At 39.7% G+C, this 26885-nt stretch overlaps 2 protein-coding genes across 3 annotated transcripts in view; both read left to right on the top strand.

Moving 5' to 3' along the window:
- EEF1E1 (eukaryotic translation elongation factor 1 epsilon 1) overlaps positions 1–2871 on the top strand; it is a 32946-nt gene extending 30075 nt beyond the window's left edge. Inside the window, exon 4 of the mRNA XM_045066972.1 lies at positions 2748–2871. Within this exon, the coding sequence (XP_044922907.1) occupies positions 2748–2795 (48 nt within the window). The 3' untranslated portion in view covers positions 2796–2871. The remainder of the gene's footprint in view (positions 1–2747) is intronic.
- A 61-nt stretch (positions 2872–2932) lies between these two features.
- The window catches only part of BLOC1S5 (biogenesis of lysosomal organelles complex 1 subunit 5), a 42743-nt gene continuing 18790 nt past the window's right edge, over positions 2933–26885 (top strand). Inside the window, exons 1-3 of one of the 2 annotated variants that reach the window (XM_004753683.3) lie at positions 2933–3120; positions 9533–9615; positions 22828–22957. In XM_004753683.3, the coding sequence (XP_004753740.1) occupies positions 3006–3120; positions 9533–9615; positions 22828–22957 (328 nt within the window). In that variant the 5' untranslated portion in view covers positions 2933–3005. The remainder of the gene's footprint in view (positions 3121–9532; positions 9616–22827; positions 22958–26885) is intronic. The other variant, XM_004753684.3, reaches the window with a different exon arrangement.

Here is a 26885-nt window from a genome sequence, read left to right as displayed (position 1 = left end):
TTGAATAGGCAGAAGGGGCAAAGAAAGCATTCCAGGAAGGGAGTGTCTAAAGAGAAGCAGCAGCAATATGCCTGGCATCGTCATGGCACAATGGAAAGACCCCCTAGCTGACTGGGCTTTGCTACATCGCTAAAGACCAGAGCTACTGTTCTGCTATTTGATAGCTATGATGCCGTCTTATGGGAGCATGTGGATTACTGGAACCCATCGTAAATTCTATCTAGGAGAGGTGGACATAATTGAAACACACACCATTTAGTGAATTTATTTATTTATCATTTCTCAAAAATTTTACTATTTCTTACCTATGCATTATTTCCCCCACAAAATTCATTCTTTCTCACAATACCGTGGTCAGATGAGGTAGTTTTCTGACTTCGTGTGGTGTTGATCAGGCCTACTGCAGGTCGTGGGACTGCATTCAAAAAGGCTGATGGCTGGGACAAAAAGAGCCAAGAAGGGCCCCCTCACACATCTGGGGCCTTGTGCTGACTGCTTGCTGTCTCAGCTCTCCCCCACAGAGCCTGTCTCTACACGTGATGTCTTATCTTCCAGTGCTTCTCCACGTGATGGCCTTCCTACAGGACAGCCTGGACTTCCCGACAAGAGAGCAAAAGTAACAATTACCAGGTGTTTCAAGGCCCAGCACTACCACATTTTTGCCACCATGTTCTATCTTTCCAAGCTATAGCAAAGCCAGTCCAGTTTCAAGGTGGGGTGGGGAGGGGACAAACTCCATCTCTTGATGGAAAAAGCAGCATGTTGCATGTGTACATAGGGAAGGAATCACCGTGGTCATCTCTGGATCCTCTACCATGTCCTCTGACCCTCAGTTTACTAATCAAGGTGGGTATTTTAATAGCTACCTCAACTAGAGGTTGAGGTTCGTGAGAAGATTCACGAAAATCTTCCTGAGAAGATTAGAGACATGGCATATGATATATGCTAGCATTTTATAGATAGTAGAGTGCTAAAGAAAAAAAAAAAAAGTACAAGATTTGGGGCACCTGGGTGGCTCAGTGGGTTTAAAAGCCTCTGCCTTCCCCTCAGGTCATGATCTCAGGGTCCTGGGATCGAGCCCCACATCGGGCTCTCTGCTCAGCAGGGAGCCTGTTTCCTCTCTCTCTGCCTGCCTCTCTGCCTACTTGTGAGCTTTGTCTGTCAAATAAATAAATAAAAATCTTTTTAAAAATACTACAAGATTTTTTAGTGGTGGGTGGTAAATGTGGATTGGAAGAATGAGAACAGTTTATACAGGGCTTTAAAAGGAAATAGTGGAAATTATAGCAGTCATAATAACATGTATTGAGCATTTGCTATGTACCAAGCATTGTACTAAGGGCTTTATGGGTATTATCTTCTTTAATCATCACAACCTTACAAATGGATATTTTATTGCTATTTTACAGTGAAGGAACTGCAGGCAAGTGGCAGAGCCAGAACTTCAATCCAGTTCTGTCTAGTTTTAAAGTCTTAACTACTACTGCACCTAGAATTCTTCTATCACTTATAAGCAATCAGCAGTTGGGTAAGGGGAGGTAGCTGCTACCCCAGGACTACCGAAACAGAATTTTTGAATGTGGAACCTATAATCTGCATATTTAACAGCCACACTAATGTGGAAGAAGCATTAACCTCTCTGTACTATAGTGAGACTTTTCAGGTTTTTCAGTATTTCGAAGACACTAAGAAGACAAGCTAAAAGGAAATTTAGGCTTGCAGGTGCAGAAGAAAGCTTGAGTAAGAAAAGTACTTAGAAGTGGGGAGAAAAATGAAGGGCTTTAAAAATAATTACATTTTCTAGAGGTGGATGCTAAAACTAAGGAAATGAAATTGGGACTAGAAAGGTTACAAACCAGACTCAACAACTTGAAATTAACCAAGTGTACATTTTGTGCCTTAATTCGTCTGTTTTCTGCATCTTTGCCTTTGGGCTTATTTCCTCTGCTAGAAAACCCTAATTTCTTCTCCTCACTCAACCTGACTAATACTTCTTCATTCCGGTTCTGAGGACAAATATGTGCCTCTTCTGGAAGTCTTTCCTGGCCACCTCCCACTTCCAGGTGTCCCACATGTGTACTGTACCTTCCTGCATGCTATCATTTACAGACTTCATATTCTAAACGTTGGGTTATGTTCCTTTTTCAGCACTAGGCTGCAAGACCCTGGAGGGTAAGAGGTGTACAGAAAGAGAGGGACAAGGGGAGACTGGATGATTCTTAGAAAGAACCACAGGATGAACACAAGAATTGAAGGAGCCACTGCAAAGCTGCACATTGTCCTTAGAACAAACATGAAGATTTGTTGAGATTACAAGATGAACTTTATGAAGTTTAACAAACCACAGCCATTAGATACCTAGAGCTCCAAAGCTGACACTTCATGGCCACAATTCAAAGCTGCCTAGCAAACCGGTCCCTTCCATAATTACATGTATTTTATCTTAGACCATATAACAACCGGTTGAAACTTTGTACATACAAATACCAAGAACACATTCTTTTTTTTCCACATGGGCACGAATGAGCCTAAGTGATTCGGGCAAGTTACTTAGCCTTTAACCCTGTTTCTTCATTTGTTAGAAATGATAAAACTGGTTTCCCGAGCTGCTATGATGACCAAACGTGGCAATGCACGTCGAAATGCTTTATAAAATACTGGTGGCAGGTACTAATAGAGATAATATACTTCTACCGCTCTTAATAACCTGCGACTGTAACCCCTCTCTCCCAACCTCTCTAAACTAGAACAAATTCCAGCGAGTTCAAGGAGAAATTAACAGAAGTTCACGTTAACGTCCCAATACCGGCAGCATCTGCCCTAACCCAGCATGGCGGCACCTGCTTCTTAAAGCCCCCATCTCTAGCTACACGAACGCACCTGCGCGATAATGAGACTCAGCCTTCCCTACGCCCTTTGATGACGCCCAAAACCCGCGCCCGGAAGGCGGGCAGCGCAGATCTACGCAGGCGCAACGCGGAGGCGGGTGGGCGGAGCAGATCGCGATGAGTGGCGGAGGGACGGAGACTCCTGTGGGTAGTGAGGCCACCCCGGGCGGCGGCGACAAGAAGAAGGATTCGCTGGGAACCGCGGGCTCGCCAGCGCATCTCATTATCAAGGGTACGGAGTGGTAGGGCTATCGCTGTGGTGGAGCCCGGCGCCACTCCACCTCCCAAGCTGCACCCTCTGACCCGGGGCCGCTCCCCAGGACGACCCCCAGTTTCCGGGCGGCCTTGGGCTCGTGGGAGGTTGGGGGAGTGGTGGCCAGAGCCTGCCTGGATTCCTACGCCAGGTGCATCCCAGTAACAACCAACCAACCCAATCCCTCCTACTTTTTCGAAAAAGCCGCGGACCTGAGGCTTGGGCCCCGCCCCTTCGCCCCTTTCCTTTGCCGGGGACTTTTGAGCACCGAGCTTCTTTGGACGCTGCCTCACGACGGTCCTGTAAAGCTTAGGGAGGCGTGGAGCTGGGGAGTCGGGAAGGGCCTGCGCCCCGCTGCAGGTCGCTGAGGAGTTGGGTGACTTCGGGTGGTCCACTTTACTTACTCCGCCCCTTTCTGCTCCTGGATCTTGAGAGGAGTAAACATCCATGAGATAACTTACATGAAAACATCTTAAAACATTAAAGCGCCCTACGTATACAGATGTCCGTTTGTCTTGTCTGCTTTGCTCTGGGAGAAGGTTACATCCTGGATTCTCACGAACCTGAGTATTTGATTCTCAAAGCTCAGAACAACCCTGTGTTCTGGTAGCAGGATCTTTGGCAGATTCTGTACTTTCTCATACTCATCCTTTTCTTCTTCTTCTTTTTTTTTTTTTTTAAGTTTTTTATCCTTATCCTTTCTTAACCTTATGCTGATCCCGCCTGTCCCAACATCTTGCAGCAGTTGAAGCCCTCATAGTATGCTAGAGTCCTTCACTATCAGGGGAATGACATCCTTCAGTTGCTGACCATTTCATTTTAACTTCATCTGTCAGGATGGTAGACCGCTCCAGCACAGCTGGCTGTGCCTATTTTTCTAGACTTCAGGTTGTCTCTTAAATCTGATGAGGAATGTGGGAGTAGTGCATGAGTATTAGGGCTAAATTATAAATGTTTCCCTATGTTATCTTAAGTGACCTGCTACTTAAAAGTGTTCTTAATTGCAGTGAAATACATGTAGCATAAAGTTTATCTTAACCCTTTCTGAAGTGTACAGTTCAGTGGTATTAGGACATCCACATTGTTGGGCAGCCCTCACCATCAACCATCTCAAACTGAAACTCATGGTACCAGTGATTCATTAACTCCGCATCCCCTCCTTTCCTCGAGTCCCTGGCAACCACTGTTCTACTTTCTGACTCTGTATGTGTCTACTCTAGATAATTCATGTAAATGAAATCATGCAATATTTGCCCTTTTGTGACTGGCTTATTTCACTGTGTATAATGTCCCCACTGTGTATCCATGTCGTAGCGTGTGTCAGAATTTCCTTCTTTAAAAAGCTAAATATTATTTCACCATATGTATAGACCATATTTTATGTATCCATTCATCTCTGGGTGGACCTTTGGGTCGCTTCCGCCTTTTGTTGCTGTGAATAATGCTGCTTTGACCATCGATATGCAGATACCTGTGTGAGCCCTTGCTTTCCGTTCTTTTGAGTGTAGACCCAGAACTGGAATCACTGGATCAAGTGATAATTCTGTTTTTCATTTTTTGAGCAATCACCATACTGTCTTGCATAGTGGCTGCGCTATTTTACAGTCTCACTCAAAAGGTTCTCCACCTCCTCACCAACATGCTATTCTGTGTCTTTGGCAGTGGCCCTTCTAATGGGTATGAAGTCCTGTCTTATCGTTTTAGTTTGCATTTTCCTAATGATTAGTGATGTTGAGCATCTTTTTATGTGCTCATTGGCCATTTGTATATCTTTGGAAAAATGTCTATTCAAGTCCTTTGGCGATTTTTCAATCAGGTAATTCTTTGTTGTTGTTGGGTGTTTTCTGTATAGTCTGGATATTAACCCCCTTGATCATGGATGATTTGCTTCTGTTTTCCCCCATCCCATGGGTTGCCTTTTCACTCTTTTGATTGTATCCCTTGATGCATAGTTTTTCAAAAATTTTCATAGATTTTTTTAAAGGTAATTCAAAGAAAATTTTTCAAGTTAATTGAAAATTGAGTTTTAATTACAAATACATGTAGAATTTCCTTGGCCTTTTTTATGGGACCATTTTCTCTTTGCATTCTGAAAATCTGTTTTTAGTTCATCCTCGTGTGAAGACCGTTGGTTGAAAACATATCATTGTTGAATTTTATTGCCAGAGTCTAGTGAAAGGGAAACATAAATAAATGATTTCTGACCTTGTACCCTAGGTCTTTAAGGGTTTCTGACCCATGGTTTGGGTGTTAAGAGGTAAGGATTGGGAAACAGGAAGGGCTTCCTGTACACTGGAGTGTCTGAGATGAGTCTTAAAGAGTCAAGTGTTAACAGTTAAGAAAATAGGGCAAGGCTCCTTTGGATTGAGTTTAGAATAGCATGTTTAAAGGTGTGGAGGCTTCAAACAGCATGGCATGTTTGGGAAACTACATTGCTACAGTGTGACTGAGAGGTGGAGTTTGGTGGAAATCAGATCATAGAAGACTTCTTGCCTTTTTTTTAAGGGGGTTGGACTTTTTTTTTTTTGGAATGGTAGGAAGCCATCCAACAGTAAGTGTGGGAATTGTGTGGTTTGATTTTTATTTTACTTTATTTACTTATTTTTTTTTAAGATTTTATTTATTTATTTATTTGACAGAGAGAGAGGTCACAAGTAGGCAGAGAGGCAGGCAGAGAGCTAGAGGAAGGGAGCAGGCTCCCTGCTGAGCAGAGAGCTTGATGCAGGACTCAATTCCAGGACCCTGAGATCATGACCTGGAGCTGAAGGCAGAGGCTTAACCCACTGAGCCACCCAGGTGCCCTGATTTGTATTTCAAATAAAGCAGGTAGGCAGATGACCATGGATCCTTATCTTGTGGATTAGGTGTTTGTGAATTTGCCTAATTGCTAAAATGAATTTGTAACTCCAGATTCAATACTGATGGTGCGTTCATGGTTATTCCCAGGTGCATAGAATAGAGGCAAATTTGAATCTCCTTACATGCACATTTATAGTTGAGACCAAGCAAGGCAATGCCCTGCTTTTTGTGTTATCTTTTATACTACACACAAGTGTCCTTTTTACTTTTTATTTAGTGCCATATTTTTCACATTTTTGTGCTTTTTGATGGTGATTTTGCTTTTTAGAATGATCTCCAAGGCGTATAGTGCTGACTTTTCCTACAGTACAAGAAAGCTGTGTGCCTTACAGAGAAAGAGAACTGTATTAGAGAAGTTTCTTTCAGGTATCCGTTAGAGTGCTGTTTGGTGCTAGTAAATGTTAATCAGTCAACAATCTGGAAAAAGGAAGGACATCCACCAATTTGTGTGTTAGGCCACTCTGGAGAGTGACAAAGTATCATTTATAGTGTGTGATGCACTATATAGGATAGCAGCTGTATCTGTGGATTCCTGAGGTGATTGAGAGAGCGTAGTGGACAGCATTGTTGTGAAGTTGAAAGCCAAAGAAATTCACGGTCAGTTGGGTAAAGTAAGGAAATTGTTAAATGGCCGCACTTTCAGACATGGTACAGTGTGAAAAACGTTCGACTTGCAGGTAAAGGAAGTTATACGGATTAAAAATAACTGGTAAGTGTTATACAGGAAAAATTATTCTATTGGAAGGGCCATTTTTGGAATGCCAAGACTGGCATGTTTTACAAGGATGTTGGTAAACAAACCCATGTGATACAAATGACATTTTGGTTTGACAGAAATGTGACCAGAGACCTGCAGGAACCTAAGCCTGTATTTCCTCTAGGAGCCGTAGTTCTGTACGTGCTAGTTCAGTGTTTGGGCAGCTTTGTAAACATCACTACTGCAAATGACAAGAACTCTGTGGAATGGGTTACAGAGAGGTGTGACTGTTCAAATAGTCCCAGCAAGACAAGCAGGGATGAAAACAAGGGAATGGATCTGAGAAGTAATGAGGAAGAGTAACATCTGTTTGGTAATGCTGGGGATGTTATCAGAAAAAAATTGCAGTAAATTGTTTCATATGATATTACACTAAAGGCCTGGAAATTCAGGGCCAGAGGAGAAACTTCTTTTATTAGCTAATGAGAGATCTATACAGTACACTGTTTCTTCTCGTTCCATAGCCACAGAGTGTACTGATCTTCTGTTAAAGTGCTTATCTCTGTCTTTTGTGTGAAAACGGTATCTTTCCAGAGTGTGAACTCTTGGAAGACAAAAGAATGTATCAGACAACAAAAGAATGCTTTGCATGTGGTTAGGTTAGGGTTGAATTTATGTGAATTTATGTGAAAATCTGTAGCTTATATTTACACTATCAGACTTGGAGAATTTCTAATCCTTGGGACTCCTGTATTGTAATGTGCTTGCTTTGTTGTTACGATGTTATAACAAAACTAGTTAGTGGCTTCATTTCTGTGGTCATGTGTATTTTCTCCCCAGATCTTTACTCTCTTATATTTTGGGAGATTGTCTGGTTTAAGAGGTGATCATTATCTACTTCTAAAGAAAACTGAATTCTCTCTCCAAAGGCCAAGTAAGTTCTCATTCTATCAGGCTCCCCAATTCAAATCAGCAAAGCTTAGTGCCTTTTCTGTCCTATAGAAAGATACATGTTAGCCCATACATCTTCTGTGGATGATATAAATAATTCGGTCTCTGAGATACTCACTGGAGGAGAGGTACAGTTTCAGGACAATACAGTAAGTAGTATGACAGAAGTAATTGCCCCAGGTGCTTTGGGAGCATTAAGTGGGGACACTCCTTGAAACCTAGGAGGGAGCTGAATAGAACAAATGAAAATTTCAAGGAAGTGTGGTATCTGAGCAGTTTTGAAGGAAGAGCAGGGATTGGGGAAGGGTTTCAGAGCATGGACGATGGCAAGGACATAGGAGGAGCTTGATATGTTTGGAAAACTGCAACTAGTTCAGAATTGCCAATGTGTGGGGAGAAGAGGCTGGCACCAGACATGGAGGACCGTGTGTGGCTCTTAGGAGGATTGAACTTCAGCCTGTTAGCCAGTTGCATTTCAGAGATGCTGGTATTGATTGAAATGTGAACAGATCCTCTTTGCCACATAGGTTCTCTTACCAAATAAGGTCCACACATTTCTGCATACTGTAGCCCTCACTTGGGCTTTAACAGTTTGTATAAGTAAACTATAGGCTCCCAGAAGATCTGAGGTGAAGGAACGTGTCTAACTTGATTTTATCAAATGTTTCCCAAACTTAACTCAGCATAGAACTTTTTTTTTTTTTTTAAATGAACTCCTATATTTTCTTACAGAAGTGTTCTGGGGAATGAGCCATTGAAGGACTTAAGCAGAAATAATAGTTCTCTTTATATTTTTGTACTTAGCATACTTCCCCATATGTATTCTATGCCAGTAAATGAAAATGAAAGTTACATGTTTTTATTTGGAGATCTAATTTCCTCCAGGAAGTTTGAGGTTTACCTCTTAAATTTTATAGTTGTTACAAAGTAGGATGAGTAGAATGACTTAACCAAAAACAGTTTAAAATTCACAACTTTTTCAGACTTACCAAAAAAGTACAAAAACCTATAATGCATACTCACCACCCATCTTAATAAATAAACGTTCAAAACTCACTGGGAACCTTGCTCTAGTTGCATCGTTCTCCCTCCTCTCTACAGGGAACCACTGTCTTGGTTTTGCTCTATCTTTCTCTTTTTTTTTTTTTTTAGATTTTATTTATTTATTTGACAGAGATCACAAGTAGGCAGAGAGTCAGGCAGAGAGAGAGGAAGGGAAGCAAGCTCCCTGCTAAGCAGAGAGCCTGATGCCGGGCTCAATCCCAGGACCCTGAGATCATAACCTGAGCCGAAGGCAGAGGCTTTAACCCACTGAGCCACTGAGGAGCCCTGCTCTTTATCATTTTCATGCATTTGTTTCTAGTATTATTGCTTCTGTATATGTCCCAACAGGAAGTGTCGTCTGCATATATACAATGGCTTTATCTTTTTGAACTTGCTTTTTTGTTGAGCGTTATAGTTGTGGGATTTATCCGTGTTAATAAATGTAACTGTAGTGTATTCATTTTTACCAGCTGATTTTTAGTATTCCATTGTCTAAGTATGTTTCCATTATTAACTTTTTTTCTTCTTTTGACCTTACACTCATGCTGTAATAAACATTTGTAAATGTCTTTCATCTGTGTAGGAGTTTCTCTGGGATGTGCACACAGGCATGAAATTGCTGGGTATACATGTCCTGAGCTTTATCAGGTATTGCCAAATTGCTCTCAGAAGTACTTATGCCAATTTACTGGCAGTGGATGAGATTTCCTCTCACTCCAAGTCTAAACTAGATTTTAACCTATTTATTCATGGGAATTGGGAAGAGCAAAACAAACTAGAGGTCCTAGAGATTGCACCACCCAGCGTGGATTAACTCTGAATTTCATTTTGTCTTTACAGACCTTGGAGAAATTCATTCAAGGCTTTTAGATCACAGACCAGTTATTCAAGGCGAAACCCGTTATTTTGTGAAAGAATTTGAAGTGAGTATTTAAAACTTACTTTGTAAAAATACTGCCCTAGTTATTAGTGTGTTCATATACAGAAGGGGATTTCTCTGATTTTAAAATCTCTGATTTCCATTCGCGTGGTCTTAAAACAAGCAAAGGAAAACTCATTCAGAGGCATTACCATTCATGGAAGGAACGTAAGACTAAGCAGCAGGAGACTTGGGTTCAAGTGCTGGTGCCTACTCTGGATCTATTGAATATCTATTGATCTCAGTTTTCTTCATCTTTAAATGAGATATAGTGAAAAAAATATTTTAAAGACTGATGGGTGTCAGTCTAGATTCATTCTATATTTTTTTTCTCAGTTTTAGAATCAACACCCACCCAGAGTACTCAGAATAAAACATGAGCCTCATCCTTGGCTGTTCTTAACCAGTTAAGGCCCACTTTCAGTGACCATTTCTTTTGGATATTACTCACAGTATCTCCATTCCTTCTGATTTGTGTTCCTGCTTCATCATCCCAGTCAAATCCAGTCTTTACCATGCTGCCAGAGTGCTCTGATGTTACTTCGATTTTTAAAACCCTTTAATAATATTTGCTGTCTACAGGATGTCCAGGCATCCTTCTCTTGGCCCCTACCTTGTTGGCTTTACCGTCTGCCACCCAACATTTCATGCTGTGCTCCAGCAATACTGAAGCACCAGCCTGCCATCCTGTTCATATTCCTGGTGTTTGGCACATGTATAATTGGTTCATTGTGCATTAGACAGTAATGCCCCGAGCTGCTGTCAGATAGATGGTAAATGGTGTTGCACACAGATTTCATGATGCTGTGTGAGTTGGGGTGCTGTTTTTAAATAAGACCCCAACCAGACAGGAAGTCTAAACCTGCCAAAAGGAAAGAACCTTTTCATAAATCCTTTAAAACTACAGAAAGCCTGTGGCACAGAGCACGCCACATGAGGGACACAGCTGCAGCTCAGATACCATTTCTGGGTTCAACAAGCTTACTTGAAATCTGCATAATACTTGATTCACAGGGTGGGCATAAAGATCAAAGGTATGCACATGCACCCAATGCATGTGTCTGTGTGTGTGTGTGTTTGAGAATATTACTTAGTATCTAGCAATAAATAACTGCTAGCTCTCTTTATCATCATTACTGTGTGGTGGGATTTGGATAATCTGAGACACACACAATATTATCCAGAAATGATTCCCATATCATGCTATATGAAGATTATTACCAGTTCCATGGTGAGAAAGAAGTTTGGGCATGGTATGGCTGGATTTTATGTTTAAGAGTCTTCCAAGGCCAAAATCAAGGTATTGGTCAGCATTGTTGTTATTTGAAGCTCAGAGTCCAGCTCTTTTCCCTGGAACAGTGAAGTTCCCATTTCCTTATTTGGTCTCAGCTAGGGGCCACTCACATTCTTTGACAGGTGGCCCCTTCCATGTTCAAAGCCATAAATTGGGGACACCTGATTCTGGGCTCAGTTGGTAGAGCGTGTGACTCCCCACATTGGGTGTACATATTACTTAAGCCAGAAAAACAAAAACAAAACCATAAATTAGTCTTGCTCACATGGAGTCCCTCCCTCTCGTGCTTGCCAGGAAGAGCCTCGACTCTGTAAAGGACTCACTGATGAAGTCAGGGCCACTGAAGAGAATCTCCCCTTTTTAAAGTCAACTGATTTGGGACCTTAATAAATCTATAGAATATATATATACAGTTTCACCTCGATTAGGGCTTGATTGAATAACTGGGAGTAGGGGTGTGTCCACTGTGCGGTGAGGGTCTTAAGGGCCATCTTAGAATTTTGCCTACCATAAGCTCTTGTAACTACCTGATATTTTTCTTGTTACTTATTAATTACCTGTCTTCCTTCATTAGAATAGAGGTACCATAAGAGTCAGGACTCTTCATTGTATAGAAATGCCTTATTCTTTGTTGTATTAAAAAATGCCTAAACCAGGGTCCTGGGTGGCTCAGTCAGTTAAATGTCTGACTCTTGATTTTGGCCCAGGTCATGATCTCAGGGTTGTGAGACCAGGCCCTGTGTCAGGAAGGAGGCTATATTGAGGAGGGGAAAAAGAACATGGGCCTTGAAGCCTGACATCTTTGGGCTCAAATCCTGCCCTTCCTCCTTACCAGCTAAGATCACCTGCTTTACTGAGGCTTAAGGTGGCTACTTAATAATGGGAGCAATAATATATACTGTACAGTTCTTGCAAGGATTAAATGGTATGTTATCTTTAAAAAATCCGTGACATAGAGATGTTTGGTGAATGTTGTTAACTGTTAGTATTAAGAGAAAGATGGTAGCAAATACAGTCAAATAAAAATGTTCTAATTCAGAATTTGCAATAATTTGAACAAGAATAAGTTCCATTTTAGGGAATATAGAGATTTGCTAAGCAAATGACATGAGCTTATATTAGAAAAATGTTTACTAGAGAAGGAAATGATCACACCGGGTGTGATAGAAACAAGCTTATTCTTTAAGTGTCTCGAGCACTTGTTTTGTGTGAGACAGAATGTCAGGAACCAGTGCTGTCCTGGTAAAGAAGACAGACCCACCCGTTATGAAGCATTCTCATATTGTTATTAAAGACTGACCTCTGAAGGACTCAAAAATATCTTGTCAGCTAAGTTTAAGTGGTTATCTTCAACCAAGTGTAACATAACTCCTTTAAATGGTTTTCTTTAATTTTTTTAAAATTTGAGAGAGGGAGCAGCAGAGGGAGGGGCACAAGCAGACCCTTCAGTGAACCTAGTGCTCTATGTGGAGCCTGATAGGGTGGGGGGAGGCTGATCTCAGGACCCTGAGATCATGACCTGAGCTGAAACCAAGAGTGGGATGCACAACCGTCTAAGCCATCCAGCTGCCCCAAATCCTTTTCTTGATGCATACCTGATCCAGGCTTTTTACATGATAACCTTCCTAGTTGGTCTTCCTGAGGGTTTAGAGTAGTGTGGAAACTTTCCTGTGAATCAGGTTCAACTAACTTTTGTGTATCGTGTTCTGACTTTTCCCTTCAAGTTAGAAGGAAAAAGTTGAAAGCATTTTAGAGGCTTTTGATTTGAATTTATACCTGCATAATTTACAACTCTTTTGTATCTTGCTGCAGACAATAACATCCTCTTATTTGTCCCTAGATGGCATGGTTGGGCAGAGAGGAATGGTGAAGTAGAATTATCAGGACTTCTAGAACTTTCATCTCTCTCTCGCATTTAAATGTAGTTCATCTTAAGAAAACCCGGCTAGTATTTCAAACTAAAGTTGTTTCTAGTTTTTGTGTTTCAGAAAGTTAATGCGCAGGGGAACAATCATCTTTTTCTTTACAAAATTTTATTTCTAGAAGAGGGGAACAAGTGCCACATGGTGGCAGCATTACGTAAATTATTGAAGTTCTATCATATTTAAGCTCTCTTTTTGTGCTTGTTAGTATTTCTGGACAGTTGACTATCTTTTCCTGACTTTATGCAGATCTTTTCTGCATGATTCCATGTCGTTGATTCTGGTGCACAGAGATCTCAGTAGAGCCCTTTCAGTGAGCATTAGTTCAGTAGGGTCTGCGGGTGCAGCATTGTCTGCTGGACCATAATCTTTCTAGCTGCAGGGGAGAGGTCATGGCCTCTCCCTGTGGAACTGCTAGTGAGCTTTGCTGGAGTGCTTTTGGGGTATATGGTCCTATACAAATTTCTTTCTTTCTTTCTTTTCTTTCTTCTTTTTTTTTTTTTTTTTTTTTTTTTTTAGCTTCATAAGTCTCTTTTTTAATGGAAAAGCTTTTGTTATTGAATCATAGTTGACACACAATTTCAGGTGTACAGCATAGTGATTCAACAAGTCTATACATTATGCTGTACTCCCCACAAGTGTAGCTTCCCTCTGTCATCATACAATGCTTTCACAGTACCATTAATTATATTCCCTGGGCTGTACCTTTTATCCCCATGACCTGTTTATTCAGTTTGTTAACTGAAGCATGTGTCTCCCACTCCCCTTCACCCATTTTGCCCATCCCCCCACCTCTTCCCCTCTGGTTGCTTATTTCATTTTTAGAAAATTTTATTCTTTGAATGCTTTATTGAACAGTTACTGATTACCTAGGTATATCAGTAAGGAATGTGTTTAGTTACTAGTAACTAAGTTAGTAACCTGAAAAATGGTGGCTTTTTAATAAGTATTTATTTTTCTCTCAATACCCAGGGCTGGAGTCAACTTTTTCTTCTAACTTTGCCTTCTACGTCCTGGAGTATTGCTCCTATCCTTACGCTTTCAAGGTGGCTTTGGGAGCTCTAACCATGACATCTGCATTTTATGTAACAAAAAAGAAAGCAGATGGGAAATAGCAAGCAGTCTTCACAGGCACATTTACCACTCCCAATAGTATTTGGGGACTGATAGGAAGAGAGGAGAATGAATCCAGAAATAATGCTAAGGAGAAGCCTGTACTTGTTACCCCCTTCACTCATTTTGCCCATCCCCCCCTCATCCTCCCCTCGGGCAACCATCTCCTGTTTTCTGTATTTATAGATTTATTTCTGCTCTTTGTATTATTTTTTTAGATTCTACATATAAGTGAAATCATATGTTTTTTATCCTTTTTTTTTTTTTGATTGATTAATTTGGGGGGGAAGGTGTAGTGGAAGAAGGAGAGAATCTTCAAGCAGTCTCCCCAGTGAGCACAGAACCCCATGCAGTGCTCAGTCTCACCACCCTGAAATCATGACCTGAGCTGAAATCAAAAGTCAGATGCTTAACCAACCGAGCCACCCAGGTGCCCCTGTCCTTTCTTTATTTCACTGAGCATAGTATCTGCTAAGTTCATCCATGTTGTTGCAGATGGCAAGATCTCATCTTTTTTTATGGCTGAGTAATAGTCCAGAGTGTGTGTGTGTATACGCACACACGTGCACATTTCACATCTTCTGTATCTATTCATCTATTAATGGACACTTCTGTTGCTTCCATATCTTGGCTATTGTAAATGATGCTACAGTAAACATAGAGGTACCTGTGTCTTCAAAAATGGTGTTTTCATTTTCTTTTGGTAAATGCCCAGTAGTAGATTCTATTTTAATTTTTTTTTAAAGATTTTATTTATTTATTTGGCAGAGAGAGACACAGCAAGAGAGGGAACAGAAGCAGGGGGAGCGGGAGAGGGAGAAGCAGGCTGCCCGCCAAGCAGGGAGCCCGATGCGGGGCTCGGTCCCAGAACTCTGAGATCGTGACCTGAGCCTAAGGCAGACGCCCAACGACTGAGCCACCCAGGCACCCCTCTATTTTTAATTTTTGATGAACCTCCATACTGTTTTCCACAGTACCAGTTTGCATTCCTACCAACACTACACAAGGATTCCTTTTTCCATATCCTTGACAACACTTGGTGTTTCTTGTCTTCTTGATTCTAGCTATTCTGACAGGTGTGAAGTGATATCTCATTATTGTTTTAATTTGCATCTCCCTGATGGTGAGTGATGTTGAGCATCTTTTCATGTGTCTATTGACTGTCTGTATGTCTTCTTTAAAAAAAAAAAAGAAAAAAAAGGCTATTCGGGTCCTCTGCCCATGTTTTATTTGGATTATTTGGTTTTGGTGTTGAATTATATAAGTTCTTTATGTATTTTGGATAGTAATCCCTTATCAGATATATCATTTGCAAATGTCTTCTCCCATTCAGTAGCTTGTCTTTTCAGTTTATTGGTAAGTTTCCTTTGCTGTGCAGAAGCTTTTTACTTTGGTGTAATCCTATAGCTTCTATTTGCTTTTGTTGCTTTTGCCTAAGGCCAATATTAAAGAGATCATTGCCTGTGTTTTCTGATAGGATTTTTATGGTTTCAGACCTCACATTTAGGTCTTCAATCCATTTTGAGTTTATTTTTGTGTACAGTGTCAGAAAGTGGTCCAGTTTTATTCTTTTGCATGTGGCTGTAGTTTTCCCAGCACCACTCATTGAAGAGACCATCTTTCTGTCATTGTATTTTCTTGCCTCGTTTGTCATAGCTTAATTGAGCATATAGACATGGGTTTATTTCTGGGCTCTCTGTTCTGTTCCATTGACCTGTGTGTGATTTTTGTACCAGTTCTGTGTACTGTTTTGATTACTACAACTTTGTAATATATCTTGAAACCTGGGATTATGATACCTCTAGCTTTGTTTTTCTTTCTCAAGACTGTGTTGGCTATTTGGGTTCTTTTGTGGGTCCTTGAAAATTTCAGTATTATTTGTTCTATTTCTGAAATAACGCTACTGGTGTTTTGATAGGGATTCTTAATTTTATATTTTATTTTAACTTTGATAGTGTTTCTTAACTTTAGTACATCATGGTTTTCTTGGAGAATTTTTTTCTTCCAGAAGAATATGTAGAGGACATATTTATTCAATTTGAGTACAATTTCAAGGACATTCTGGAATCCCAGAGCCCATCCATTGACCCTAGAGTAAGACCTATAATTTGAATAGAACTACAGAACTCCCGTTTCTGTTTTTCATTGTCTTTGTATTTGAATTGAGAACCACTTTTTTGTATCTTGGTAAAGAAAAAATGTACCGTAAGGAGTGCAAAAATCTCTATAGTCTTGATTCATTCAGATTCCAGTGCCATCGGGAGCAAGGTGGCAGCAGCTTTGACATAATTGGTCTGATTTTTCGCTTCAGTCTGTTTATAGAGATAGAGCAGCTAGGATAGCAAAACCAAGCAACATCTGTAATAAAACCAGGGGACGAGATATTCCCCAAATACCAGAAGACAAATCACCAACAGCTAAAAGGTTTCTGTGGAATCAGAAACAGAAGGAAGACATGGAAGAACTCCTGAGGGTCTTGTGAAGCGTTGAATGCTAGAAAACCTCAAAATTACTAAGAGGAATGCTTGAAGGGCCATTCTGAGGAAAAAGTAGAACCTTCGGAGGGAACTTCACAGGCTCTAATTTCTGAGTGAGTGGTAACAGACCGCAGGAAAGTCTTTAGGCTGAAGCTACCTATGAGTTTGAAACTCACAAACCAAAACACCCTTCTAGAACAAGGCCTTGCACCCAGAGAAACTAAAGGAGATTGAATATTTTGTGAAACAGCAGGAAAAGGGATTCTAGAACTTCCAAATTTGAAAGGCTGTCCTGACCACCCTTCCCTTCTAAAAACAGAGGATAACTAATTTCACTTAAAAGTAAGCAGGAGTCAAATCCCATAACGGTAATGTCCTTTAAGGCAATGAAGTATGACCACAAAAAAAGATGCCCTAATACTTAAAATGAGCTTGGGAAGCATAAGAAAATTATTAGAAGTGAGGAAATGATGGTATAAATCAGAATCAGAAAAACTAAAAATTGATTGGCTAAAACAATAATGGAAAAAAAAGCTAAGGTGAAAAATTCAGGAAAAAGAAATTTTAAAAATTATTTCAGGAATGAAAACTAAACTAGAAGGAACTTAGGAGTGAATAAACACAATGGATAGTCCTTGTTTGAAATTTAAGACATAGTGAAAGAGATAAGAAGAATTCAAGAGAAAGGAGTAGTTTCTGATAGTAAATACAGCAGATGCAATACAGTGTATGTCTGATAATCAGCCCCTACAGAAGAAAGCCAAGCCAAAGTGATATAATAGAACAAATGTGAAAACTAAAATTCAAGAACGCTTTCTTGAAATAAAATACTAGTGAAATTTTACGGAAGGGCACACTGCTGTCAGGGAAAATTAACCCAGAAGGGCCTATAGTGAGAAATTTTATTAATCTGTTGGATTTCATAGAAAAAATTTTTTCTTTGGACGTATAGACAAAATGGGGAAAAAGACCTGATTGTTAACAGACTTATCTGCCTTACGCTAGAATACAATGGATTTGAACAGCCAGGGATTTTATGTCTAGCCTAACTGACCCTGAGCTATAGGGACCACAGATCCACTGTTGCTGGGTCATGCTGGACTCTGCAAATATTGTTCAAATGAGCCATTCTTGAGGAACCTATTATCTAATTTACACAGTGAGTTTCAGATGACCTAAGTAGTTGGTAAGACTTCTACCTAACAATAGCTGGTAAGCATTAAATACATATTTACTTACAAAACTGAGACTGAATGGTAGTTGTAAGGGAGAGAGCATAACACGCAGTGGCTGCTTTCTGATGGTGCAGATGCGGTCTGGCAGAAAGTAGAGGCCGAGGGAGTGTATATGAAAAGTAGGATATCGTCTCTTGTTGCCTTATAAATATTAACTGGGAGTAAAAGGACATTGTTTCACGTTGGATCCTGAAGGACTGTGAAAGCTAGAGAAGGAGGTGATCCTAATATTAATACTGCTTATAGTGGGGAACTAGTAGACAGTAGGGTATTATATAAAGTATTAATATAAATACAACCATGAGAACAAAAACGCCGAGTTCTTCTCAATAGTGAAAGAGATGCCAAAAGAGAGAGAGAGAACAAATAGATCACATGACCACACAGAAAAAGATTATGTATGTTGTGTATGTGCGTTTATGAGTTTCCCTCAGAGTGACATAAGAATAGTCCATTCCATTTAAGAAGGAAGGAATTGGAAATATCTATATACTTGCACATACATATGAATAAATATGATGGGGAGAATAAAGGCAAAAGAAAGAAAATTAAATTTACTTACAACTTACAGCCCACTGACAAATCTTTGAGATAGACAGAGTGACCTTCTCAGAGTTCAACTGCCTCTGTGTTTATGCTTTGCTAAGGGCAAAATGCAGCCTTAGCGTAATACCAGCCCGACCTCCAGGATCCTTTCAGTCTTCTTAAACATACAAAAATTGCTTTTGAAACTTCCTTTTCTCTTCCCCCATATCTCTTTATATTTTAGCAATAGTCCTCCAAGCATGTGGCCCCCTGGTAAACGTCTGAAGAGTCTCATGACTAAGGGTTTACGGAACAGTAGCAAATGACCTTTACCTCATAACAGCAAGTCCCTCAAGGTCCTGGAAACCTTGCTTCCAAATTCCTTAAAGGAAGATGCCTGTGGCCATACCCCCCTGAACATGCCTGATCTCAAATTCCTTAGAGGCTTATACTGTCCCTAATCAATCATCCTCACAACCCCAAGTGCAGCCGTTTCTGCCCACGGGTCCTGTCCCCAGGCTTTAAGAAAACCACCTTTTTGCCCTGAAGACACCTCAAGAATTCTTTCTTGACCATTCACTCCAAACTCCAGCATTTTCACATCAAATACATCCACATCCACATACATGCCTGTGTGTGTATATGGGTATATACACATATGTATGTGGATGTATATCCACATACTTAAGACAGTGGTGAGGATAAAGTTTTTAAAATAGTTACCTATGGAGAGAATTAGGAAGGAATATAGTGCAAAGGGCATGGATAGAAGCTAGACTTTTTTGAATGTATATATATATATTTTTATAGATGTAATTTTGGAGACATGTAAGTATTTTACATAAAAAATTAAGTTTTAAGGAACAGATCCTAAAAATCAAGCAAAGCGTCAAAAAACAAACCAGTGTTTCTGGATGGTTGCCTTGGCATGCAGAGAGCAATTCTGTTGCAAGTAACTTTGAAACACGGCAGTTTGATGGTACGTTCTTAATGCAAGATCCCTTCAGAACCCCAGCAGCAACAGCATACCAACCCTTAAGCTGCTTGCAGTAATCATTTTGTTGAAGCTAGTGTCGTCATTGTCATTTGAGTGAAGTGGTGATAAAGCCAGTGCTTCGTTCTGTTTGTATTTTTAAGAACTGCAAAGAAACGGGTAACAACAGTAATTAAAAACCTTATTCTTAATTCGTGAGTATAAACTTAAAATGTATCTTTTAAAAGCACATAACCTATTTTGTAGCCTTGTCCACTGAAAGCCCTAGAAATAATGGCAGACCCAGTAGCAGTGACCGCCCCTAGTGTTCCTTCTCAAATACTATTCCTAAATATTAGTGGTGTTTAGAGACCTGCTGATTCCAAGTCTGAGTCCAGAAATCTACAAGGTGAGCCTGGAGCACCCAGTTGTATCAGAAAGCAAAGCAGCTACTGAAGAACATACAATTTTTTTTAAGATCTTATTTATTTATTAGGCAGAGATCACAAGTAGGCAGAGAGGCAGGCAGAGAGAGAGGGGGAAGCAGGCTCCCGCCCAGCGGAGAGCCCAATGCGGGGCTCCATCCCAGGACTCTGGGACCACGACCCGTGCCGAAGTTAGAGACCTTAACCCACTGAGCCAGCCAGGCGCCCCCAAAACATACAATTTTGTCTAAAGCATTGCAGACCCCACGGGACAAAGATAGGACAGTTTGAACACCAGTAAGGAAAAATACTGTAATGGCTTGAAAACTTCAAATATGTTAATTCTGTGAGTCATAGGAATGTGTAGAAACAAACAGAAACCTTTAGAGAATACTAGGGAACCAAATCATTATTTTTAACTGTTAAATAAGAGGAAATAATCAAGTGCTTTATTTTGCCGTTCACATGTAAGCATTCCTAAGAGTAACTAAATAGTTGAGAGGAAATTTTTTTTTCCCAGAAGTATTCCTGCTGATAAACGAAGACGGAATGCTACCAACATCCTGCTGAAAGTACACAGCTCACCTCTGAAATACTCTTGCAAACAAAAAAACAAAACCCTGAATCTGATCAAGCCTCTAGTTCTAACTACTAATTTACAGGAAAGAGAACAGACAAAGGGATATGTTAAATTACACCACAGGGGTTCATTCAGCCAAATAACAGACTGTGGGAAACTGCAGAACAGATGACTCACTTTTTTTTTTTTTTTTTCCAACAAATTGCAAAGAAAAAAGTGATGGAGGGGAAATCTGTAGATTAAAAGAAGATTTAAGAAACATATTAATCAGTTGCAATATATAAGTTTTACTTTGATTTTGGTTTAAATGGGGATAAAAAAGAACATTAGTGAGACACTTGAGGAAATGGGAATACCACTTTGATATTTAATAGTATTAAGGAATTATTATTGAGCACGTGTGTGTGTGTGTGTGTGTGTGTGTGAGTGTGAGGAGAGAAAGGGACAGAGAGGTGGTCTTTACTCTATTTTCTTAACATTTTTTTAAAAAGATTTTATATATTGATTTAAGAGAGAGAAAATGAGAAAGAGAGAGCATGAGAAGAGGGAGGGTCAGAGGGAGAAGCAGAATCCCTGACAAGCAGGGAGCCCAGTGCAGAACTCGATCCCAGAACTCCAGGATCATGACCTGAGCCAAAGGCAGTCCCTTAATCAACTGAGCCACCCAGGCGCCCGTGTACTTTTTTTTTCTTTTTTCTTTTTCCTTTTTTCTTTTCTTTTTTTCTTTTTTCTTTTTTTTTTTTTTTACAAAGGAGTCTTTGTCTTTTAAAGATGTTGAAATGATGTGCTGTTTGGGATTTGTTTCAAAAGAATCTAGAATTGTGGGCAGGAGAAGGTATGCATTGTTACAGAGGGAACCAAAAAAAAAGCCAGGAGTTGAGAACTGTTGATTGGTGATAAGTACAGGATTCACTTTTGATTCTTTCTCAACCTTTGTATAACTTTTTCATTTTTACTGTGGAAAAATTAGTAAAAATCTGGCCATAGCTGCTCCGTAGCGGCTCAAAACAAAATGAAGAAGAAGAGCTAAGAGTGGCTCAGAACAAAATAAAAACCTCAGCAATACAATTAACTTATTATTTCCCTACAATCAAGTTTACTACCCTTCTTTTTTTAAATGAACTTTTTATTTTGTATTAATTTTAAACTGACAGTGAAGTTACGAAGGTAGTATAAATAGTTCTCATATATCCCTCACTCAATTTCTCTCCCTACTAATATCTTATATAATGGGTAAAAAACTAAGAAACTAAAATTGATACATTACTATTGATGAAACACTAGGCTTTATTTGGGTTTCATCAGTTTTTCCATTACGGTCCTCTTTTTCTTCTGGAACCTAATCCAGGGTACCACATTGCATTTACTCGACTGTCTTTTTCATCTTCTTCGGCCTGTGACGGTTATCTTTCTTTGTTTTTCATGACTTTTACAGTCTTGAATACTGGCCAGTAGCCTGTAGAATGTCTTCCAATCTGGGTTTGTCTGGTGTTTTTCTTAAGATTAGGCTGGGTTATGGGTTTTGGGGAAGTGCCCTTGTCACATTACGTCAGAGGGTACATGTTATCACCATGACATCACTGATGATGTCAGCCTTCATTGTCTTTACTGTGAAGTCAGTATTTTTTGCTTTCCCTACTGTGTTCTTTGGAAGCAAGTCATTAAGTCTGGCCTACCCTCAAGTGATGGTGATGGGGGGTGGTGTTAAAGTCGCTTTCTGAAGAGGGGGTGTGTCTGGGGTCCTCAAGGCCACATCCAGGTTCAGTAATTGACAATAAGCCTTAGCATATGGTCATACTGGTGGGTAGGCTTTAATATGGCAGAAGGATACAGAGCAGAATCAGCAAAGGGAACAGGTGCATGACATAGATTTTGGAGGAAACCAGGCAGAAGCTTCCAAGAGTCTTCAGTGGAGTCATACTGGATGTGTGGCATTTCCGCAGCAACGAGCTGTGACAACACAGGTGAAATGCCTACTGGAGAAACTCACCAGAGTCTAGGAGTCCAGGGGTTTTATTGGCAATTGGTCAGGTGGGCAGTCTGTGCCTGGCATGTGTCAGAATTCCAGAGTCCCAGAAGAAAAGATGTGTCTTATCATTTATTGAAAGTTTTATACTAGTGCAGGGAACTATTTACTGGGCCAGTTCCCAGACCCTGGCCAAAGGCCAACCTTGTAAGCAGGCCTTTCTAAAGAGAATGGTCAATGTTAACTCTTTTCTGTATAGAGAAGTATCTACATGTTGTTACCTTTACTGCACATTTTTGAGAAAAATGGAATGAGATTTAAAAACAGCATAGTAATGGGAGCTATTATTATGTGTTTGATGTAAGAACAGCAAAATTAAAATTAGATCAAGGGTGTCTAATTTCTTTTCTGTACGGAATGAAGTATGTGGCAGTCTAGGCCTCTTTCTGTTCATTTAGTGTTTCTCCTGCCCAGTTTTAATTGTTGCTATAAAAATATTACTCATATTGCAACTTTTGAGCATTTCAAATAAAAAAAAAATGCCTCCAGGTTGTGACCTCATTTATTGCCAAATAATTGGAAGAAAGTTGTGTAGATTTCATTAATAAGTAATGGCATAATAACCAAAACCTGGCTGGAAATCCCAGAAAGTAATTACTGAGATTTAAGACACAGTATGTATTAGTAATTTACTTTCTTTTAATAGGAAAAACGTGGTCTTCGAGAAATGCGAGTTCTTGAAAATTTGAAGAATATGATCCATGAAACAAATGAACATACTCTTCCCAAATGTAGAGAAATCATGCAGGACAACTTAAACCACGTTCTCCAGAGATGTAAGCCAGCGTTGTTGTTGTTCTGTTTTGTTTTTAATATATATATTGTTTTATTTCAAATGAATGCTGTGCCAAAATGTATTTCCTTCAATATTTTGATAGTAGGTGGAGAGAGAATTCTTAACCAAAACGTACAGATTGGAAGCCCTGCCACAGAGAACATTGACTATCTCGTGATTCATGTATGTTGCTGTTGACATTGAGAACCTCAATCTCCAAAGTGAGATGTGTGCATCTGGGGTGCACAAGACAATCAGTCCTTTTAGGATGGGAGACTATTGGAACACATTTTACCTTTTTTGTTTTTTTTTTAATTATCCTTAAGAAGAAGTTTGATAATTAGGAGCTGGGCTGTGAAATGAAGCTTCTTTTTCAAACAGGATGCTAGAGTTTTTAACTTTAAAAAAAAGACTTAAAAAAAATCTTTTTTTAACTTTAAAAAAAAATCCTGTCATAAATGTTTGTATCTTATAACATTTTTCATTGAGCAAAATGTTATAGTTTGGAGAGATAATCAAAAAGAATCCTTATTGGGGCGCCTGGGTGGCTCAGTGGGTTAAAGCCTCTGCCTTCCACTCAGGTCATGATCCCAGGGTCCTGGGTCTCTGCTCAGCAGGGAGCCTCCTTCCCTTCCTCTCTCTGCCTGCTTGTGATCTCTGTCTGTCAAATAAATAAAATCTTTAAAAAAGAAAAAAAGGATCCTTATTAAATATACCAAGTAATGACATAAAATAAAAGTTTTATTAATAACTACTTTTACTCAAGGCTTCTCCAGGGATAGATAATAGTGGTAACTGAAAAAATACCTTTCTGGGGAATAAGAAAGAAAAAAAAAAAAAACTAGCCAGTAATATAATGATCTATGAAGGAAAGCTGCAGGGAGATTTGGTTGATAACTGAAAGCAAGTCTTTGTATTCAAATCCAGGTTAGTCTTATGTAGTCTGATGCCTTTAGGAGCTTGGAGACAGTGAATACCCCGAGATTATGTTTGGTTTCTTTGAGTGGAGTAGTAGAACATCTAAAATTGACTGTAGGCTTTTGCATTTTACTACAGATGTCCCGTGTTTGTTTGTACTGTCATTTCCTTAACCCTGACAGTCATTCTAGATGTTCTACTAACAGTAAAACTTGAATTATTATTAATGAGAATACTTATGAATGCCTTTGAGATGTGCTTGTAACTTGCCTTTTCTACACTTTTAGTATATAAAAATAAATTGGGTTATACTTGGTAAAAATCTATGAGTTTTATAAAACCATGCGAACAAGTTTATATGGAATATACTGGAATATATTCCAACCTAAGTAGCACTTTACAAGCCAAGGGATGAGTTAGGTTTTGTTTTGTGCCTCTTAACACAACTGCCACATTTATCTCTTCCTGTGCACGGTGGAGAGCTGTGCGCTCAGAATTCTGCAAGTGTGGCCTTAAGCTGGTGGTCCCACGTGTTGCACAGAACTAAGGAACTGTGGAGCAGCAAGGTGTGGACGTCTTGAATTACTGGAATGTAGAACTATGACGGAATCGTCAGCTTGGAAGTATTTCTGCTTTGGGCCGCGTAGCCACCCACCTTGCAGAGTGTCTCCAGATTTGGTGACCAGAAGCTTTAGAACAAAAACTGACCCATGGCTCCTTAAAAATCACAAAAAGTAATTGAGAGCTCTAGGAGGTAGGGAAAAAGCAGACCCTCAAGTCATCAAGATGCAGCCTTTATGTTATTTTAAGTGTCTCTTTACTATAAAAGAGAGTAGTTACTAAAGAGCAAAGAAAAAAATTAGAAAAACAAAAAAATTATTTAAAAAACACTCAGAAATTAAAGTCACGTTGTTATTATTTCTGCATTAATTAATGCCTTGAGAGTTGGAGGCCACTTTCCCCTCCTGCCTCTCTTCCCCAAGCCATCACTTGAAAATTTTAACTTTATCAAGGTTTGCAGTATTTGATTTCTGTCCTACACTTGCAGCGCTACCAATTGTTTATTTAGTCGTAGACTGTTCAGTTCCTTCTAATTTATTGATTAGATCTGTAATTATATTGTGATAGTTCTCACTTTGTTTCCTTAGCACTGTGATTTCATTTTTCATTTCATGCAGTGTGTTTGCTCTCTTTTAATGAGTTCATATTGTTATTTTGTATAACAAAGTACCTGTGGAAAGTTGTGTTAGGTTTTCTTTTCCGAATAGGTGCTTCGTCTGTCTTATCTGTCTCTCACAGGTTATGTGGTTTCTCCCCCCGCCCCAATCTGTTTCTGTACAAATGTAAGCATACTAGAGTTCTAAGAATTTTGTCAACTCATTTTCTTTTTCTAACTTTTGGGGGATGAAGTAATTAAAGTGGGATTAGGAAGTCTCCGTTCTTGGCTGCCATATTTCAGAGTTTACAAAATACAACTACAATTCGCCCTTGTTCAGTAAATGATGGAATTTTTTACCTTTCGTTTTTCTTAACTTTTTATTTATCTTGTGAGTTAGGTGGGGGACTAAGTTTGCCTCATTTTGCTTCAGTCTGTCTCTATCTAGAAATCTTTAGGAATTCAGCAGTTTAAAATACTAACCAATTATTTATAGCACTTTGCCACTTAGAATTTTCACCGGTCTTTTCTTCTTAACTGACTGCCTCTGCTCCCCATCTCCTTCCTCTTCTCCCTTCTCCATGCTCCCTCCCATTCATCCCTCACATGTATCTTACTAACATGTTTTCTTGGCTTCACTTTGAGACCGTGACCAGAACCTGAGCGCCCTCATCATGTCCCTAACTGCCACCACCCTGGTCTAAGCCACAATGACGACCTCTCACCTACATTGTTCGAGGAGTCACATAACTCGTGTCTTTCTTCCCTGTTATCTGTTCTCCACATAAAGCGCGAGTGATCTTTTTAAAATGTGACTTGGCTCCTGTCATTACTGTATCAGGATCTCCTCACCTTGCTTAGAGAAAAGCCAAAATCCTTAGAGTGGCCTGGACATTTCTACATGATTGGACCCACCCTGACTTTTGTTTTCTTCCATTTTCTTTTCCCACACTTCATTGTAGCTACTCTGGCCTCCTTATTCTTCTCCTAGTATGAGCAAATGTGCTCCCACTTCAGTGTTCCCTCTGGAATACTCTTGTCAGGTTTTTGTACATTTTCGTTTCCTATAGATCTCTGCTCAAGTGTCCACAGTGAGACTCTCCTAGCTCCTCTGTAATAACGTCGTCCGTCACTCTGGCATTCTCTGTCCTCTTTACCGGGCTTTGTTTTTCTCCGGAATATCCACCACGACCTAACGTGCTCAGTATTTATCTATATGTTGTCTGTCTCCCCAACTAACACATAAGTTCCGTGAGCTCAGAGACTGTTCTCTGCAGTACCCCGACACCTAAAACAGTGACACATTGTAGTCATGAAGTAATTTTGTTCATTGAAATGAATGAATAAGAATTCAGCCAACATCTTCTGCTACCAAACCAAAATTATTTGCTTATGTATGTATTTGAAGTTTACATACACACACTGTGATAGAAGGTATTTGCTTCTCTTGTGTGAGGATAGTCGGGATGTTGTTAACTGTTGTCTGTGGCACAATTACTGTATGTGGTGCTAATTTCAAAAAATCTTTTGGTTGAAAGAAAATTATCTTACAAATTCTCGATGCTTTAAAAACACTGAGACAACAGGGGAAACAGCTTCCTACTGAATTAGGTATAACCAGTAAGTGATATGGAGGTGATGGGAAGGTTTGCATAATGGGCCTTTTCCCCTTGGGACCTCTAATCATGAAGAAGGAATGTTTGGTATAGTCACGTGGTTTTTCTTGTATTTTAGAAAAGCATATTTCATGAAATTAGAAAGTAAGCCTTTATTATTGTGTGGCTAAAGAATTAAAAAATCAGTTACTTCAAAGGGACTGAAATTTCTAAAAATGATCATTCTGTCTGAGACCAAA

Source organism: Mustela putorius, unplaced genomic scaffold, assembly GCF_011764305.1.
Source record: "Mustela putorius furo isolate JIRA1106 unplaced genomic scaffold, ASM1176430v1.1 tig00003870_pilon_pilon_pilon, whole genome shotgun sequence".
Lineage (NCBI taxonomy): Eukaryota > Metazoa > Chordata > Mammalia > Carnivora > Mustelidae > Mustela > Mustela putorius.
This window is presented reverse-complemented; position numbering and strand designations above follow the sequence as displayed.